The sequence below is a fragment of the Tetrao urogallus genome, assembly GCF_951394365.1.
Source record: "Tetrao urogallus genome assembly, chromosome: 16".
Lineage (NCBI taxonomy): Eukaryota > Metazoa > Chordata > Aves > Galliformes > Phasianidae > Tetrao > Tetrao urogallus.
In genome coordinates this window covers 7261690-7281887 of record NC_136829.1, presented here as the reverse complement: position 1 = coordinate 7281887, position 20198 = coordinate 7261690, and the positions used below count along the sequence as shown (strand labels likewise).

The 20198-nt window shown below is 40.2% G+C and overlaps 1 protein-coding gene across 1 annotated transcript; it reads right to left on the bottom strand.

Moving 5' to 3' along the window:
* Window positions 1–7184: 7184 nt before the first annotated feature.
* Window positions 7185–17945, bottom strand: TGM6 (transglutaminase 6; the record flags this gene model as incomplete). The annotated part of the gene is made up of 12 exons (XM_079543261.1): window positions 7185–7338; window positions 8004–8137; window positions 8916–9073; window positions 9907–10251; window positions 10592–10834; window positions 11814–11917; window positions 12940–13075; window positions 13383–13560; window positions 14901–15029; window positions 16090–16208; window positions 16677–16916; window positions 17738–17945. 12 exons carry the CDS (start codon window positions 17943–17945, stop codon window positions 7185–7187), a joined length of 2148 nt encoding a protein of 715 aa, XP_079399387.1.
* Window positions 17946–20198: the final 2253 nt, after the last annotated feature.

The following is a 20198-nucleotide window of genomic DNA, read 5'->3' as shown; positions in this document are numbered from 1 at the left end:
GGCTCCTTCTCTTGTATGGTGACAGTCTTCAGCTCCACTTGATCTGGTGGGTGATGTCTCCTTCCTTCAGCTTTCTTTAAAAATAATCTACTTGCGAAGTTGTTTGCTTAGTTTCTTTATAAAGGGTGTGTCGTAATGTTGTCCCTTCTCCTTCAGCTTATCTTGCTGGCCTGCTGTGCAGAAGTTGAGGGCTCTTATCTGTCAGGCCATGTTAGAACTGAAAGGGTGACTTTTCTTTGGTGTGGACAAAGTTAAATTCCACAATTGATGTGAAACCTTTAAAAACCTCTTCTTCAAAGAACTGTATGTTACAGACCCCAGAATAGGAAATGCAAATTTTAGCTCGGCCCTAAACTATGAACAGAATGCACTTTTATGAGTTAGCCTTGAAGAGGAGCTGCTCTCTACCAGTGACTGTAAGGTACTTAGATCCTAAACCCTTTAGTGAGTAAACAGAAAGTCAGTATGGTCAGTGCACTTGTGCCTAATTTAAAAATGTGAAGTCAGTTAAATGAGGAAACTTGCTAAAAGCAAAAACTGTGAAAAATAGAATTTCTGAATTAGAAATTCTGAAATAGAATTTCACGCTGCAGCGTGATGCAGATTATTCAAAAACATCACATGGAGGGCTTGGACTAAATACATGATCATTCTTAAAGTTGCTATAAGATGGAAGGAAGGGAGGTCACTGTATTGATAAATAATTGGTCAAAAGACAGAAAATAAGACAGCAATAATAAACTTTTCACAGAGGATTGAGTCACCAGTAGTTTGCAGAAGTCCATGATCTTCTACAAGTTCATGAATAATTTAGGGAAAGCCAGGAAAAAGGTGGCAAAGCATGCTCAGTTATTCTGAGTAATAAAGATGAAGGTGGCAGCTTTGGGGAAGTTGTAAAGAAAAATGTAGATACTGAATGACAAGAACATAAAATAGCAAGCAGAGATTAGTGTAGGCACGTACAGTGAGAGAAAGGGACCCAACTCTTACAAATGCAGTGATGCATTTGGAAGTAGCTGTAATCATTCCAGAATGAGATTTGGATTTATACTCAATAGCTGGTGCTAAATATAGTCCAGTGAGCTTGCCAATTTTCTTATTATTTGAGTATTAAACTTTACAGTAGCTTATCTGATGCATTTAAGCAAGTAAATATGAAATCTCTTACTTGCAGCATAACCTCAATTCTATGTATATTAAATACAATATAATATATTGTGCACATATATCATTATATACAATAATAAATAATTGAGGCTGTGCTGTAAATATAATGATTCATTTGTATATACATATATATCTACATAACATATAGATGTAGATTCACAGAATTCCAGACTGATTGTTGTTGGAAGGGACTTCTGGAGGTCATCTTGTCCAACCCTCCCATATGAAGCAGGGCCAGGCTGAAGAAGCTGTCCAGGTCTGTGTCCAGATGACTTTTGGATATCTCTGAAGTGAGAGATTCCGCAACTTATTTGGGCAACCTTTTTCATAGCTCAGCTACCCTTACAGTAAAAGCATTTTCAGATGTTCAGACAGAACCTCCTTTCTTTTGGTTTGTGCCCATTCCCTCTCGTTCAGTCAGTAGATACCACTGAAAATAATCTGGCTCAGTCTTCTTTATGTGCTTGCTTGAGGCTTTTGTATACATTGAACCCTCTGTTCTCTGAGCTGAGAAGCCCCAGAGCTCTAAGCCTTTCCTTATAAGTGAGTTGCTCCTGTGCCTTCGTTGTTTGGTGGCTCTTTGTTGTACTGTACCTGCAGTCTCATGTCTCTCTTGTACTGGAGAGCCCAGAACCAGACACAATACTCAGGATGTTGCCTTATTAGTGCTGAGTAGAGTGGAAGGATCCCTCCATCTGCTGGCAGTGCTCTGCCTAATGCAGTCCAGGATACCATTAGTCTTCTTTGCAGCAAGGGCGTGTTGCTGACTCATGACAAGCTTTGACTACTTTGACTTTTATTACTAAACATGGAGGTCACCAGATTTGCAGAAATCAGGGAAGACTCTGTGGGCAGTGGGGAGATGTCCAGAAAATAATGTGATTTTTTTTTATTATTATTATTCACCTTTTTTTTTTTTTTGTATCAACTGTAAATGGCTTTAGTGTTAATGTTGTGAACTTTTTATTATAAAGAGCTGTACTCAGTATATAGTTACTGATCCATGCCCTTTAAGTGTGTGTAAGATTTAAACCGTTGATCAGGCTCAAACAGACTTTCTTCACTGATCAGTATTTTTTAAATGCACTTTTGCAGTATATGTGTTTAGTTTATCTCAACCACATCTAAAATCTCTTGGTTCAGAGATTTAAGCAGGTCGTTTCCTCACCACACTGCAATGGCTGTGTGTACGGATAGTACCATCTCTTGGTCAAACCAGCAACTGCAAGTAGCATTTGATGAACACTTTGTAAACTGTGAAAAGAGGGCTACTTATTGTCCCTTTGTGTCTTTCATTACATCAAAGAGGCACTAGAAAGGAAATCTGTTGAAAGGTTCAACGTATGAGGGTTGCTCCGAAAGTAATGCCTCCTATTTTGCTGGCCCACAATGTCGGAATCAGTTGTATGGCAGTACAGACTGAACCTTCCCACCAACATTCTGTCCCATTTTGTTGCTGTGTGATAGATGGCAGCAGAGGGGCAGTTAGAATGACATCTGGCATGGAAGTGTGTGTGAAGCAATGGGGTGTAACTGAATTCCTTCATGCGGAAACATTAGCACCTACTGACATTCACTGATGCTTGCTGAACATTTGGGGACCAAACAGTGGCAGTGAGCACAGTGAGGTGGTGAGTGGTGCATTTCAGCAGTGGTGACAGTGGCTCACATCTGCTGGTGCAGATTTTTATGAGCACAACGTGCAGGCTCTTGGTCATCGCTGGTGAAAATGCATTTTTAATTGTGGTGACTGTGTTGAAAAAGTAAGGTTTTGTAGCTGAGGATTTGCTCTATCAAATAACACTGTTGTGTTCTTCGTATCTGTTATAGTTTCCATGGAAATAAATAGGAGGCATTACTTTTAGAGTGATACTAAAAGACATACTAAAGAGACTTGAATAGGCAGCGCTGAAGTGCTTTACTGGCATTCTGTCTAGTGAGAATTTACAATCTGAAATTAGACACCTGAGATTTTACATACAAGATCTGAAATAAACATTCAGCAAGAGGAAGTGCTGAGATCTCCTACATGTGAGTTGCCTGTCTCTGTGGAATATCAGATTTTCCTGCATTGTTTTTTCTTGAGACCTGTCAGTTTCACCTGTTAGTTTAAACCAACAGATGCCATTCTTGTCTTATCCAGAGTTTGGTAAAGGCAAGCGCAAGCACTGCAAGTATTACTGCTGGTGCTAAAATGGTGCTGCCAGTTGGTGCATAGTCAGGAGTCATAGAATGGCCTGGGTTGAAAAGGGCCATAATGATCATCTAGTTTCAACCCCCCTGCTATGTGCTGCTGAGTTGAGACCCGTTTGTCTATTTGCTATAAGCAGCCAGCAGTTTGCATGTTTCTATGCAAGCACTTTGAAGTGTGTTGATAGGTATTTCCAAAGTATGCCTACGAGTATTTGTGTTCCTTTTGTTTTGGTGTTAAATTGTCATAACACCAATGTTTTGAACGACTGTTTTCTTCCATGCACTCAGTGTAACTGAACTTGGAGGTGCGTATGCAATTATCTCTGCTATTACTGATTGCCTGCCTTCCCTGCAACACTTCTTGTTGATAGCAATATCTTCTGTGTCAGGAAATGGAGAAGCATGCAGTTCTTCAGACACGATGACAGGTGGCTCTATTATATGGGTCTTCCAGAGGTGTTGCCCCCAGGATTCTTCAGAAAAAATCAGGCACTTCGGAAAAATAGGTTTTGCTTTATTTTTAAATCTGAACTGTGAAGTGTAAATTCAGTACTGTTTTCACTTACTTTGTCTTGTGAGTTTGCTTTAATGGTGGCTCTTTAGTATGCTTTTCAAATAGATGTTACTTACGTGTTTCTGTCCCCAGAAAGATAAAGTTCCAGTTCATTTTACTGAATAGTTGCTGGCTGTCAATGTTATTTGTTCACAGATTTAACACACGTTATACTTGTGATATGTACCGCTGTTTGTAAAACTGCAATTGCAACTAGACCAGCAGCACCCTGCTTTCAACTTCTGAAACTTCAATATCATTAACATCAGCATTAGTATGTTTACCAGCACGTGCAGAAGATCCACGAAACAACTGAGTGAATTCCCTGCTTCACTGTAAGGATTCAGTAAGAATCATCATTCGTTCACTTGGAATTAACCAAGTCCAAACCTGCACTACTTTCTAAAATGCAACAGAAGCATAAGCGTGTACAACTTGCCAAACTGGATCAGGATGGAGATTCATCCAATCTAATCTTGTCTCTGCCAGTACATACGTAACACCAGGTGCCTGAGAAGGATGTGCATGAGCCCCACCCCTGCAAGCAAAGCATTATCTTGTACTGATTTCACTTGGAGCTCTTGTTAACAATATTCTTTGTAGTACTCCCCTCCTGTCTGCTTTGCAATCTAACATGTCATTAGTGGAAATCATAGAAACACGAGACGCTGTAATCTCAGTTGAGTCGCCTGTTTCTGCTGGGATCTCTTTCTGCTTTTGATACAGTTGATGTAACACTCTGCATGATGGGTGACTAAAAACTGCTTTCCAACTGTGCTGAATTTCAATGATTGTTATATTGTCTGTTTTTTTGTCTTGTTTATGACTCTATGAAGTTCCTTGTAACTTTCTGGTCCTGAGTGATTTAAATGGCTTTATGACATGAGTAGATTTTTTGTACAGAAAAGCACTGTTTCTTCTGAAGGACTTCATTCAGGCATGTCTTCTGGCAGTTGTGTGTCCATTACATCCCTGACATGCTTGCAGAAATCTAAAATTGATCCACAGGAACCAGAAGTATCCATCCTGCTTGGTTGTTACTGTGGTATCTTTATAGGGTTGGGGATTTTTGTTGTTTACAGGTCCAAATATGAATCTATAAAGTTCCTCATGGTCTTTATTGCCTTTACAAATAGAATCTTAAAGTATTACATTAGCATTGTTAATGACTAGATCTCTTTCTGAATGCAGTGACTAAAAAATACATACAGCTTGGTCTACCTCTGACTTGGCACATCCGTGTATTAGAGGTGAATTTTAGTCACGGGTGTGATTTCTTGGCTTTCTAGAGCTTACACTGTGTCTTTTATTGCCTTTTATGGTGATCAGTGTTATCCACATTGAGTAGGTATGTGATAGATGTGTTAAAGTAGTGCAGCTTTGCTGAGAGCCAAAGCAACTGAGTGCTTTGAAACAACCAACTTGGGCTATCAGATTAAAAAGATAAATCTGTAGAAGGGTAGTTATTTAATTGACTGTTAGAATCAAGGTCTGAGAAAATTATATCAAGAAAACAGTTCTGGGGAGAAGCATTTACTGTCATTGAGACCTTTCAAGCCAAATTCATAGTGTGAATGTTAGATTTCAGCTGGTGCTTACATTATTATTATTACTTACTGGATTAATTGGAGTGGAATGAGGGCTGGGTGCATGTTCAGGTTTAAATGGCATATTTATAAAGCAAAATGCTGGTAATTAGCTGTGTGTTACTCTACTAACTCCTATGGACTTCTGACTAAGGGCTGTATAAGGATTGTAGGTTTGGTCAAAGCGTTTAAATCTTTCTTCAGGCATTTTAACATTTTCTCTGTAATAATGATTAGTTTAATTGACCAGCTGTCTAACACAGGAGGAATGTGTATTTCTTGTACATCGCTGGACAGATAAATCTGTGCTTTAGCACTGCAGCTGAGTTGGGTGTGGTTGCTGAGGGCAGTTAATGCTGACACCCCAAAAACCCAGCAACCCCACGTGTTGCAAAGCAAAGGACTTTGCACAAGTGCTCCTGCTGATTTCCCTTTGAACAGTAGGCTTCCTTTACAAATAGTTAATTAGGACGAGGTGATGCCAAGCTCTTGTGACAAACACTGTGTTAGATCATTTCCTGGGTTGTATTTAAGGACAAATAGTGAAGGAATTTAAATGGCTTAGCTGTGCTGCATGTTGAGTTAATGTCAGTCTGCAATGTCAGTCTGCGTTCTTGCAAGACTGAATGAGACGTTGTGAATATAATCACCACCTCAAGGCCCTTTCTGAGGTGAATGCTGGATTTTATACCCTGACTTTGCAAGATTCTGTAAGACTTAATTGATAGGTGCAAAGCTACTCATTCCCCCCTCTGCTTTGCCTGGAGAAATCCAAATTCCTGCATTCATATATGTGTGACCTTTTCAGTCTTCATTCCAGTCTCGCTGGACTGACTGGATTTGACTAGCTTTGGGGACCCTTGTAAGTATATATGCGGGTGGCAGAGTAATGTAATGGATGCAGTAAAACAGAAATTTACGTGTTTTGAAGATTGTGTTGGCTTCAAATCAAAGAAATTTGAATGAGACCTCCGTTTAATTTGTTACAGAATCAGTTTGAGTCTCTGAAACATTATTTTTGGGGAAGCTGAGGCTCGGTTCCTAGGCATGCCTCATGCTAGGTGTTGGTAGGAGGAAATGGACAAACAGTATCTTAGGAAAATTCATATCTTTATTAATTTTGGCTTCTTTGCTGCAAGGAATATATTGATACGTTGTTGGGCTTGAGATACAGGTGTCATAATACCTTTCTGACAGAGGATGGTGACCTACTTTTAGCAGCTTTGTGGAAAAAGGATACATGACTGCTGAATGTGAATCTTCATAATCCTTCTGATAGTCCTCAGCCTTTTCTACCAGCCTGCTTCCTGTGCGTTTCTGGAAGTGCTGCACAGTATCTGCCTTTGCAAACTGAAAAATCAGTTTTGCTTTTCTCCTGTCTGCTTGGCATAAGGCAGCAGGTGGCAGTTCCTCTGTCATAGGTGGGGAGGGCGGATACAGTGGTTTTGTAAGATACAGATGAAGGGCTGAGGGCGGCATGTAGCAGCAGGTCTGGCAGCTTAACAGCCCTGAAAGTCAAGCTATCACAAAACAGCAGTACATGTAGTGGACTCCTTTTTCTTAAGTGGTCTCACTGACAAGTTCAGCCAATTCTTCAGGGTAAAGCAGGGAGAAGTGCTAATAATGCTTGAGCACTGTGCCAGTCTCATAAACCATGACAAAACTGAACTGGTGTAAAGGTTGTATCACTGGGCAGGAGCCACATCAAGCATCACAAATCCCTTGATGTTTGAAAATTGGATGCAAGCCAAGTCCACCTGAAGCTGCCTGATGCCACTCTTGTAGGGAATGATCTCAAACTCAGCTGTTGAGGTCTCCATGGGGGCCATTCTTGCCACACTAAGAAACAAGATATGTTGGTAAGTTCAAGCAGCAGAGAAATTCTTACCATATATTCTTCAAAGTTCCTGAATGTCAGACAATATAAAAACAAAGTGTTGGGGTATGTAACTGGTGTGTTTGTGTGCTCTACGTGTGGACGTAAGCTACCATGTCCACAGCTAGCTCAACACTGGACAGAATTTTGTGTTCAGTATAAATGAAGCCCCAGTGATGCACATAATTATCCAGCTTCCTCTATTTTTTTTTTCCCCCTCTTAGAGTTTCCTGGTATTAACTCTCCCAATCTAAATATTTGGAGATTTTTCAAATATTTTTAAACTAACAACCATAGGCAATGGGAGAATAATGCTTTTCCTCTTATCCTTCAAGGATAGGAAGGAAGAAAGGCCTGAATTTTTTACTCACTGACTACAGCACTCCAAGTTACATGCTGTCATTAAAAGCATGCTCTCTCTCCATTCCCCGAGCATTCTGTAATTCAACGTTTGGCGATAGAGGGGCAAAATATTCCAGCTAGATATGGAGAGTGCTAGCATGATGTTCTGTCCAATCGTAGTGCAAACAGAAGTCAGGGGTTGGCAGAATCTTTCAAAAAAAGTTCACTTGTGTTCTGGATTCCCCACCAAAGTGAATGAGTTATTCACCAAACACCATTTACATACTTGATGTTGAGTTGCTCTTTGAGCAGGCCGCTGCCTTCTGCTCTCAGCACACAGTCTGTCACCACTTCAGACAGCGGGTTGGTAAATGTGACCAGCACCTTAGTGGCCTTGTGTACCACTGTTGGACCAAGGACCTACAGAGAAAAAATATTCTGCTCAGCTTCAGTATTGGCCTCGCTTCTTTTTCATAGTTTGCTCTTTTAAATTCCATTGCAAACCACTTATCAGGATGCCCTGAACAGGAAGGAGTAAGGAATTAATCTGTGTACATATTTTTGGACATGAGAGTGCAGGCTTGTGTCAGCCATCCACTGTGTTTGAGGAGTGGTGAACTCCTGTCAGATCAATAATTCCCAGTGTTTTAACTGGGCCGGAATACTATATCGTATATGATACTTAAAAGTGAGAAGAGAAAAAAATACAAGTATTATCTTGGCATATATGGCCAACTGCTGTAGACAGCTTAAGAGAAATTAGCTTTAGTTAGGCTAAATGAATGGTTTGGGATTGTGAGACAGAGGTGAATTGTGGCATCTCAGGCAAAAGAATCATAATGTGAAATAGCAAATAAATGTATTCATTACCATATTCTGACTGAGGTAACGTAGAATTGGCACATCTGCTTGTCCAAGTCCAGCACCCTAATTGTATTTTTCTGTCACTGGATGTATGCTTATACAGGAATTTCAATCAACAGAAACATAAAACCTTCTAGAAATTCAGTCACTGAAGTGTCTGCCCTATTAGCTGATGCTATGCAGTATAGCACAGGAGGCTTCTTACAAACCTTTGTTTTCCTTTGTGGGTATGCAGATCTAGTCTGGATGATGGGAAACACAGAAATTCTATTGCTCCTTGCAGGTTGCTTACAGTACAGGAGACATAGAGACACAGAAGGGACTGGCTTTTTACCTCGATGGTGAGAAGAGGATCCTGAAGTACAATATCTTTTTCCAGTAGAAGTGATGCTCCCTGTCTGGCTTCACACACAGCAGTCACTAGGATCTTCCTGTCATCCAACAAAGCATTTTTGTACTGGGAGTAGGTGATCTTGAATGAGATCTCTTTCACTGGAATGCAAACAGAAGCAGATATTTCCACTCTTTTATTTTCTAAGTACTATAATCCTCAGGATTATATTAGGACATAATTATTAGGGAGCAATGATGCTGTCACCTTGGGTCTGTTCACTTTTGGATGTTGACAGCCCATAGTTGGAAATGATGCTCAGAGATGACTTCTACTTATCTTTGCCTTAAACACCAAGTGATTGGGTATGGTTTGCTAGCTGGGCAGATCTGAGGATGGATTTCTGTAGCAGCCCATGCTGGTGGTTTTCTCATGAATCTGAAGCTGGGAATTTCACATTCTGTTCTTGCAGAGGAGGCAAAAGTGAAAAGATGGCCTGATTTAAATGCCTGTGCTGATGCAGCTGTTCAGACTCTGTCTTACTGTCACAGGATGCATATTCTGTCTTACTTGGCAACGAGGAAGGCAGTGCAATTCTCATCACATTGAGAAATAACTCTCATCCACTCTTGGCGTGGTGGAAGGAGTTATAATATTGTGGATTAGTTTGAGGGGGTAGTTGTATTCACTTGTCCTATGCTTTGTTATTTAGCACTCCTCCTCTAAGAGCAAGGCAAAAAGGCCTTCATCTGCAAGTAGTGTAGTTCTTTCTTACTGTGATCTGCAGTTACTGTCCTGTTACTACAAAGGTATCTTTCCTGACAGTGTCCAAGAGCAAACATTTAAAACAGGGCGAGTAAGTTTCTCTTTGCCTGAATAGTTCTAAGCTCAGACCATTTATAGTCAGGGCATCTGAGACATTTATGATGTCTATATGATTTGGACACAAACTAAAGCTACATCTTGTCCTGATCTGTAATAAGATTAAAATTACCTTCTTCAGATCCAAGTTGAACAGACCTAGACCACTGCAAGATCTCTGCCTTTGGTTTTCTCGTGTAGAGAACAGCTGAAGCCTTCAGTTTAACCTTTATGGTCTTGAAGTCTGCAGTCAAATTCTGCAGTGCCAAGGTGAGGAGGATATCCTGGCCTATTACAGGAGATGCATCCAGCTTCAGCTTCCCCGAGACAGTGGGTTTTTGTGTGGTCGCTCTCATATTTTGTCTCCGTGCTACTGGAAGTCGTCTCCTGGGTTTTGTAACTTTTTTTCTTCCTCCAGTGTTTCTCACACCCAGCAGCTTCAGTGCCTTTTTGTACACCTCCCTTTCTTTGGAGGATCCTGCTTTAAAAGATAAATTGGTCAGAGATCTCATATTCGATGGATATAGGACAATTAAACCATGATTGCTCTCAGTAATTAAAGTTTCTGAAGGCTGGGAAAGATACATGGGAGGAGAAATTGAGGCCTAACTGAAAGCTAATTTTGACCAAAAAAACCTCCTAAATGAATATACATGGTTACGATGGCTGGAAAGTAATATTTGGCTGTTAGCTTCAGCTGGTTGTTCATGGGCACCTGTTAGAAACTGTTAGCAGTGCAAAATAACTCCTAGAAGAGCTCAATTCTTCTGCCTAAGCTGGAGTAAATGCCATCTCCTCTGAAAATAGAAAGAATTTACCTTCTGGATATTTGTAATTATCAGTGACATCCACTCGGGTGTTGGTGCCCACTGCTTTGGTGCTAATAAATTTTCCAATTTTCCTGGTATTGGAGTAAATTCTCTCTTTCCTTTTGTTGCTATGGTGAATCCAAGTAACACAGTCAGCATTCACTGCTGCAAACACAAATGAGCTGTCATAATCCAGGTTCACATCTCCTTCCTTAATGGCTCTGGTGGAAGCTGGGCCACATCGATAGATGCCTATGTGAGGGAGAGAGAAGTTAAGTGATTACCAATTGCAAAAGATCAGGTGCAGGCCACAAATCTTCCTGCTGACAGCAAAAGGGAGAGGTAGTCAGATCTCCAAAGACATGTTTTGATGAATTCCATTCTTTCTGGGTCTTTACATTATGGTAACAGCATGTCCAGAAATTCAACATGCATTTTCTATCAGAAGGCACAAACAAGGAGGCTGTAAAGCTGAAGAGATGTAAGTAGTGCTTTCTGTGCTTTGAGAATTGTTTTAATCCTCCAAAGCCTGTGAGGCTGTATGCTGACCTGTCAAATGAAAGGAGAGAAGAGGCTGGCAGCTCTCAGCACAGTCAGACTGCTCAGATGTGAGTCATCAGTGCTGTATGTGCAGCACTGATGAACCAGGAGCTTTAATACATAAATATCTGATGGGGAGGTATAAAGGTGACAGGATCAGACTCTCCTCAATGATAAGCAGTGAAAGGACAAGAGGCAATGAGTACAAACTGAAAATCTCATTTAAACATAAGGAATAACCTCTTTTACTGTGAGGGTGGTCAAGCACTGGAATGGTACACACAGAGGGGTTGTGAAGTCTCCATCCTATGGAATATTCAAAACCCAGTTGGACGTGGTCCTGAGAAAACTGCTGTGATTGACCCTGCACTGAGCAGAGTGAACAGTCTCCAGAAGTCCCTTCTAACCTTAGTTGTTCTGCATCATTTTATGAATGTGTGTTTGGAGCTGAGGCAGGCAAGAGTAAGATAAGTGAACTTAAGATGCATTTGTTTTTATGTAGGCTAATGAGCAGAAAAAGTAAGAATCTGCATGCGGGTAGACACTCCAGAGGCTAACAGAAAGGCAGTGTGCTGGAGATGAGGGTATGCTACATCTATTCTAAGAGAGTAGAGAGAATCATCCTAGAATTTCAGTAGCAGTGTTAGGAGGAACAGCATCTACAGGGTTATTTTATTTACCACAATGTTACCTTTGCTTTTTTCCTGGGGTGTTGCATCCAAAACCTGCCATCCATCATAAAAAGATCCAAGATCTCTTCTAGCAAACCAGCTCTCATTCCAGACATGGAAATTCCTGGGAAGGAAGGAAGGAAAATAGGAAATCTTTGATTAATACAATCAATTTTATGTTGAAAGATATGATAAATTTGTGGTGCAGAGCAAGAACAAACCATGCTCCTCTGCATAGCTGCTTCCTGCTTTCTTGAATACCTCTTTCCCCCTCTTTGTCTTTTCGGTATTCAGACCTCTCAGAAATACTGGGTTGTTACACACAAAGTAATGTTAAAAAATATATATTTATTGCAGGGTCAAGTGTTCAGATCTGGATATTCTAAAACAACATGTCAGTTGGAACTGACGTGTTCCAGAACAAGGTCTCCCATGTACAGTGCTGTCTTGTGGTATTTAATTCTACTTTGTGTCATGCTTGTCCTACTTAGTCCAAATAGCAGAGGGTGCTTGTGGTCTGAAACACTGGTACATGCAGTAGAATGCATGCATGCAGTGCGTTAGTTTCTGTTCACCTGTTTGTTAGAAGCATCATATTTAACAAATAGCTCCTCTCATGTGAAAGAAATAATATGTCCTTCCTAAGTGATGGGGTGGCATAGGATTTTTCTCTGCTGCATTCAATATATTGGCTTTGCTTTAGTAACCTCTAATACAGTGCAAGGGGTGTACAATGGTAGGCAGACTGAGACAGTCAACAGGAGCTGCATCTAAAACCTGCGGTCTTCTGAAAGTTCTAGGAATTGAGGGACAAATTAGCTCATTTTAATCAAGCAGTTAATCACTCTTCCTTTAACTTTCTTTTGGAAAAAAGCTGTCATATAGTAGAAACAAAATTAGAGGTTGTATCCTCCAACCTGCGTGTTGAACAGCAAGTGTGCCAAATACCTCCTCTGCTGAGTCTTCAGAATGTTGAAACTGACTGCATCCTGCATTTCTGAACACAGTGTGCTGTTGATTCTTTGCTATGGAATTTTATATCTTTGGAAGCATGAGGTTGGGGTGGGTTTCCAGGAGAGTGATTCTAGATGCTGTGACTAGAGGAGAATATAGTGGAAGAAATATTAAGATAAAACTCGTATTTACCACACGCTGTCTTCAGTCAGGTGCAGGGTCTTTCCAGAAACATCGATGTATTTGTCAATACTCAGGTTGATATTACTGTCGTGTGCAGAGTTAAAGTTTGTAATAACACGGGTAGGTATTCCCAGCGATCTCAGAACTGCAATACAGATAAAAGTGCTTTAAGCCTATTTTACAGATTTTTGGAAAATATTTCTCCATTTTTCTGATGGAGAAACATTGCTCTGATATGGTACAGGGATGTCACATAGTCATTGTGCACAGTTGCTGAGAAGACAGTTCCATTCACATAGCATTCTTAACTGCCTTGTTCTTTTTAAGAAGAGTTAGATTTACTCATTTTAATCTTTCATTCTTCATATATCTTCAACAGCATCACAAGGTTAAAGCTACTTAAATTCCACTAAGTTTCCTTTCTGATAGTATTTTTCTCCCTTCATGGATACCTGTGCACATAACTCCTGCAAAGACCCAGCACTGGCCATACCGGATGGGTTTGTATCTCCCTCTGTACCACTTTCGAAGGATGGTCACACTTCCACTCCAGTGCAAGGGGTTGGTTCCTGAGCGATAGTTTCCACTCCACTTCCCTTCCACCACTCCCTTTTCATCATTGCTGTTAACCTGAAAACAATGCTTCTCATGAGAGAGTTACAATACAGCACAGAAGAAGGGAGAGGCAGAAATAGACAATCATGGAATGGTTTGAGTTGAAAGAGACCTTAAAGGTGATGCAGTTCTAATGCCCCTGCCATGGGCAGGGACACCTCCCACCAGAGCAGGTGCTTGGAGCTGCATCCAGCCTGACCTTAAACACTTCAGAGAGGAATCGCCACAACTTTCTGAGCACCCTGTTCTGGTATCTAAGCACTCTCATAGTAGAGAATTTGTTCCTTATATCTAATCTAAATATACCTCGTTCAGTTTTAAACCTTTCTCTCTTATCCTATCATCCCTTGATAAAGAGTCCCTTTGGTTTAGGCCTCCTTTAAGTACTGGAGGGCTACTTAGAATGGCTTAACTTGGAGGGTACCTTAAAGCTCATCCAGTTCCAACCCCCTGCCTTTGGCTGGTTGCTGCCCACCAGATCAGGCCCCATCCAACCCAGCCTTGAATGCCTCCAGGGATGGGGCATCCAGCTATTAAAATGTGCTTGTATATTTGTGCACCTGCGTTTTAGCAGCCTGTGTAAGTGCTGTGTATAGTTTCATGTAGCATCAAGTATAGTAAACAGTAAGATTTTTTATGATTTTTTTCTTCAGTATTCCTACTCCCAGTAATTATGTATATCTTAGTAGAGTTATTTATTTAATATTGAAATTTTCTAAAGCAAATGCTGTCTAAAAAGGCCAGGAAGGATCACAGCTGTAAATGAGCCGTTTCAGGTAAGGAATGCAGTAAGGCATACATTATTTATAAAACTGAAAACTTTTCGGTTGCCTAGTTATGCATTATACATGTGTGAGGATGGGGAATTGTTGAGGAGATGTAACTATTTGTTGAAGGAAATGCATACCATCCTCATTGAACAAACTCCCCTAGAGTGAAGGATACAGTATAAATACATTAAATGCCATCATATCAATACTAGTTTTCCCAAATATTTCATGCATCTTTTGCTGTTTGAGAAACAGAGCAAATGATTTCAGAATAGACTTTCTAAATTAGAGAAAATATCTAATCTAAAAATCTGTTAAGAAGACTGCTGAGATTCAGTGTCAGAACGTCTTAGAAACATTCTTCATTCCTTCAATTATTGAGCAAACTTTTGGGACAAAGGAAAATTAAATTTTGGGGGGTTTTCATTGAGGTGAGATCTCTCTTATTTCTCTTCTCTAGCCTTTTTTTTTTTTTCCAGTAAAAACTAAACACATTCTGTATGACATTGAGAAAGTTCACAGCAGAAACACTGAGGTTTTTGTTAGTAGGTGCACTGTACAGCTGTAACTAGCTGATCACTTTACCATAGCACTAATAACCCTGCACACATAGATGGGATCGTTCCTGTTGGATACATCAGTGGATGGATCTTGGCGGTGGTTCAGGCTTCGATCCAGTATAGACAGAGAGATATCAAGGATATCTTCTTCAAACTAAAATCAAAAGAAACATTATTATTACGGGTTAATTTTATAAATAAAAGCAAGAATAAACTCCCTATGTATTTTCCTTCTCCTTGGTTGATAGGATGATGGTTATTTAAGATTTTTCAGTATTATGTAAGAAAGTAAGAAAGAAAAATAAAGTAAGAAAGAAAAAACACTACGCTGGTATTTAATTATACTAGTAGTAATTAGCAACCAACATGTTTAGAAGCACGTTTTGGTACCATAGCATTCATGAAGAAATTACCCAGGCATGGCCTGGTGGTCCAGACAAGACCATTCCAGGACTGGCTCAGCAGGCTTCACCTCCTCCCACATCCTGTCGTGTCCCAGCAGGTACTCTCCCCTTCACATTACAAAAACCTTGCTCTGATGGGCTGCCTTCACCATATATCAAATTATATGAACTGGAAAAGAAATAAAAGGAGAAGGAGAAAAAGGGAGGGAGAAAGGCAGAGAAAGAGAGAAACTGTTGGTGCAGTTGTTATCCTTAAAATGGCCACAGGTCGTTTTGACTGACCTCACAAATTGCAGGACAGCTCTGTAACCACAGATGAGCTGTAGGTATGATCAAATTAATAGCAGATGTGTTTAGAAGGCCAAACTGGTATTTTAAAATTCCAACTTGAGTTGTTTCAGTTGAGTATCTTTGGGATATTCTGCCCCATTACTAGGTTAATTTTAAAAATATTTAGATGTACCAGTCTTTCAATAAATAGAAGTTACAGCTCGTGTAGTTTCCGTTGCCCTTTATGGGGGACAAAAAAAAAAAAGTAGAATTTCTCTACTTTGTTAACAACAACAACAACAACAGACCAATGAAACAATAACACCTCAAATTGTGTTTTGTTTCTTATTTCTTTTCCTAGCACATGCCAGAGGGGAAAAGATCCTGACGTTGTGATGTGTAGAAAACTGATAGTTTGGCAAGAAAAAAAATGAGTAAGGAATACTGAACTTCTATGCTATGATACTCCTATACTAAGGACTCTGTCCTTAAGACCCTCATCCATGCACTCACTCTTATTTTCCTGTTTTCCTTGCTTACCTGCCCATAATTCCAAGCTTCTTGCTGAATATATTTTTCCTTTCCCTGAAATATGATTCCACTGTCATTCAGAACATATTCCCGTCGCTCCTTTTCATTAGCCATATAGACATCGTCATCTGGAAGCAGAATGAGAAATGTCAGCTGAAAGGATTGTTGGTTTGCTGCAGTTGAGAAGAAAACTTCAAGGGGACTTCTGAGGAACAGGTGAGGCTGTACCCCTCACAATCATTCACAGAGTGAATAGAATTAGCGTGAAGCTAATTTTATGGGAACTGAGTATGCCCCTGTCCTTTCCCTGCTTCTCTGATCTTGTTGTGTGTCTTACTGGTAGATATTGTGTTGCTTACAACAGAACACGCTATCAGAGGACAAAAAAATGTAGAATACGTTTTTGAAATATTTCCCTCCTCTAATTTCTTACTCTATGAGCAGAAAGCTGGATCTTTGATGCATTAAAGCACTGAAGAAAGAGCAAAAACAACATCCTTTAAGTAGATCAAAATATCGTACTGTGTCATGCTGTCAGGTACATGCTTTACTGTGGCACCCAGATTTCCTGAAGAACATAATACCATAAAACGTACTTGGACACCAGGGATTGAAGAGTAACACAAACTGGCCTAGGAGTGCTGAAGAGGTCTTGTTGCCAGAAGCAATCTGGAGTTTGAGTTTGTATCGTCCAATGATGGCATTGGCAGGGCTGATTATCATGAGACTCATGCGGCCAGGCTCACAGTGCTCTTGGGTTGCATTCCAGCCATTGGCAGCATCCTTAGAAAGGTGAAATATGGCCTTGGTCTGCTGCGATTCTGCTGCAGATAGTCCTGCCAGAAGGAACAGGAGACAGCAATTCTGAGCGATAGCAGTAGGTGACAAGTCAGGATCAACGATTATTTCGTTTGCTATATTAAAGGATTATGGTTCATGGTGTAAGCTAGCTGCAATCCAATGCATAAAATCATGCTATGGGGCCCCTCTGTGTTAGATACATGACCTAGTCAAGGTGAGTACTGCCACAGTCATTCTAGAGAAGTGAAGAGGCAAGACCTTGTCCTGAAAATCCAACTACATTGAAAACTACAGAAGCAAGATGGGGCACAGGTTGTAATATCCGTTTCATTAAAGAGTTGGCAGCTGCCTGGAAAATTTTTTTCAGAGAAGGCCCTTTGGAGGATAGGGATGGGAATGTTAGTAAATAGGTAGTGTGGACTGTTCCAGGAATAAGGAACACCTGAAGTTAATCAAGCAGAGTTTAAACAGGTGGAGTGCTAGGAAAGAAGACAAACAAACACGTAATAGTGGTCTGTAAGACCTGGAGCTGCAGAAAGTTCAGGATTCACAAGGTGAAGACAGTATGCAGTGTTTCAGGTAGGTCTTTAAAAGAAGAAATACAGGCCTGGCTTGTTTGGTTGTTTTTTTTTTGTGTGTGTGTGTATATGAGAATGGCCTGTGCCTTTCCATTTATTATTACCTTAATTGTCTATTGGTTTAGGGTACCCATTTGAGGTTTAGAATGGGCACTTCTAAGCCTAAAATAATTGAGTGATATGGAGCAAAGGTTAGTGATCACACAGAAAGCTATGAAGCAGTAGTGTTTTGGAGCTGGAGCAGTCAGGATGGGAGGTTAGTGCCACGAGGAAATTACCTGTGCTTGCAATAAATGTGAAGTTGTCCTCAGGTTGCACCGTTGTTTGGAAGTTTAGGGTAATAGTGAAAGCCTGTCCTCTCCTCAAGATCACTTGTGTGCTGTTGTAATCGGATGTGTGGTGTGCAGCTTTATTTAGCTTAGAGTGCCAGTCAACATTTGTTATTTTCTGAGCTAGAAAAATGTAAAGTAAGTTAATGGAAACCATTCCTTTAAACTTACACATCCTGTCAGCTTGTCTAATGTTGCTTCATTCCATTTATGTATTGCTGAAGTTAAATGTTCCAGGAAAACAGAAAAATCCACCATCAAGCTATTAAAAAAAATAAAGTTGCAACAATAAACTAGCTAAAAGAACAGCTTTTCCTACGGGGATCTTAGCTTCCATTGTGCTTTACAGAAGTATGTAAAGAAATATTAGAACTCATACGCGAGTTCAACCTGCAAGCAGTATGGTAGGTGATGAAGGCTAATATCTTTATTGTCAAACTCAGGACATACAAGTCAAGAGAATGTGCATCTTAGTTAACGTAGAGGCTTTTTGCTTGTGTTTCATATTCTGTATTATTTCATACTCTCTCAGAAATAGGCAATGGCCAGAGGACAGATAATAAGCTGTCTGAGACAGTGCAATGGGTTGTTCTGTTGCATCAGATAGGTTGCCCTCTGCATTTATAATGAGATACTGAGACACAGATTACAGAAGCTTTCAAACCTTTCTTGTTCTTTAATTAATAATAATTATAAATAAATAGATCCTTCTATGAACACACGTGTTGAAAGGTGCCTTTCTGCAGTATAGCACTCTAGAGGATTTTGACTTGAAAATTTTTTGCTGAGACAAGAGCATGTTAGCCCTTTGCAAACTAATGCTGTTGAAAGATGCTCTTCTCTCTTTCATTGAACTGAGATACAGAACTTGATTAGCATCATCTTGTGTCACTTGAAATGAAATTCAGATTTTGCAGCCTAGAAAGCCAGTTGCTTCTTTTGATACAGCCCAGGAAACATGACCTGTGGGTCTAGGGAGATGATTCTCCCATTCTGCTCCATTCTTGTGAGCCCTCATCTGTAGCACTGCATTCAGCTTTGGGGAGCCCGAAATAAGAGAGAAACAGACCTGTTGGAATGGATCCAGAGGAGGGCCATTGAAATGGTCACAGGGCTGGAGCACTTCTCCCTTGAAGACAGACTGAGAGAGTTGGGATTATTTAGCCTAGGAAAGAGAAGGCTCTGGGAAGATCTTATTGTGGCCTTCCAAATCTTAAAAATGGCCTATAAGAAAGATGGAGAAAGAGTCTTTACCAGGCTGTGTAATGATACGACAAGAGGAGTGGTTTTAAACTAAAAGAGATTTAGATTAGTTATAAGGAAGAAAATCTTTGCTGTGAGGATGTAGATATGGAATAGTGTGCCTGGGTAGGTTGTGGAGATCCCCACCCTGGAAGCATTCAAGGCCAGGTCAGATGGAACTTAGAGCAACCTGCTCTGGTGGGAGATGTCTGGAGATGTCCCCACCCATGGCAGGGGTGTTGAAGCTAGATGGTCTTTAAGATATCTTTCAACTAAAACTATTCTGTGATCTGTAGGAACTGATAGGGTTCTACTACAAGAATAGAGGAGGGGAGGGACTTGAGTTTTCTGCTGTGTTTGCACGACAGTGTACAGTAATAGGTATATGCAGTAATGTTTATGTTACATGGTGTGAAATTGCTATAAAGCTTCTACTTGCACCGTGACTTTGTTTTCCTGGCTTAAATGTGCTTAATTGAAATAAACCTACAGCAAACAATAATCCTACCATCAAGTCCTCTAATTTAAGAGTGAATTAGAGCATGTTTCCTGGGCTCAGAGATTTAATAGAAGTTAGTTTTGCAACGCTTTAGTTGTATGTATCCTACCACTATTTTTCCTGAACTTTACAAGTTAAATAGAAGCATATGAGAGAAGAGGTTTCTAAGACTGCTGAATTTGGGGCATATGAAAGCTATCCTGGTTTCATGTGCAAGGAAAAGAGGTATGTCTTGGAGAGTGTCATTAGCTGTGCAGTGATGCAGATAACAGAGAACATTTTGTGTAGTGGCAAACAAAAATGTAGCATATACGTAATAACAACTGAGCTATGCTTTTAAGGATACTGATAGAACTATGTTGTTTAATGACCTAATAAATACTGATAGGTCTTCCAAGGCGGAATGACACAGGTAAAGACAAAATGTACAACAGAGTAAGAAATGACACTCAGAGGAGTAGGAAAACTTAGAAAAAGGAAAAAAAAAAAAAAACCCAACAAAAAAAAAGTAACAAAACATAACCCGTAAACCAACAGTGACCAGCATTTGTTGCCTTTAAGAACTTACTGTGTTAATATTTTGGCCCACCTTCCAAAGCTAGTAGTTAGAGATGTTTCTACTGAACACGTCACAAGTCACAATAAAAATCTAATGCCAGTCTTTGCCAG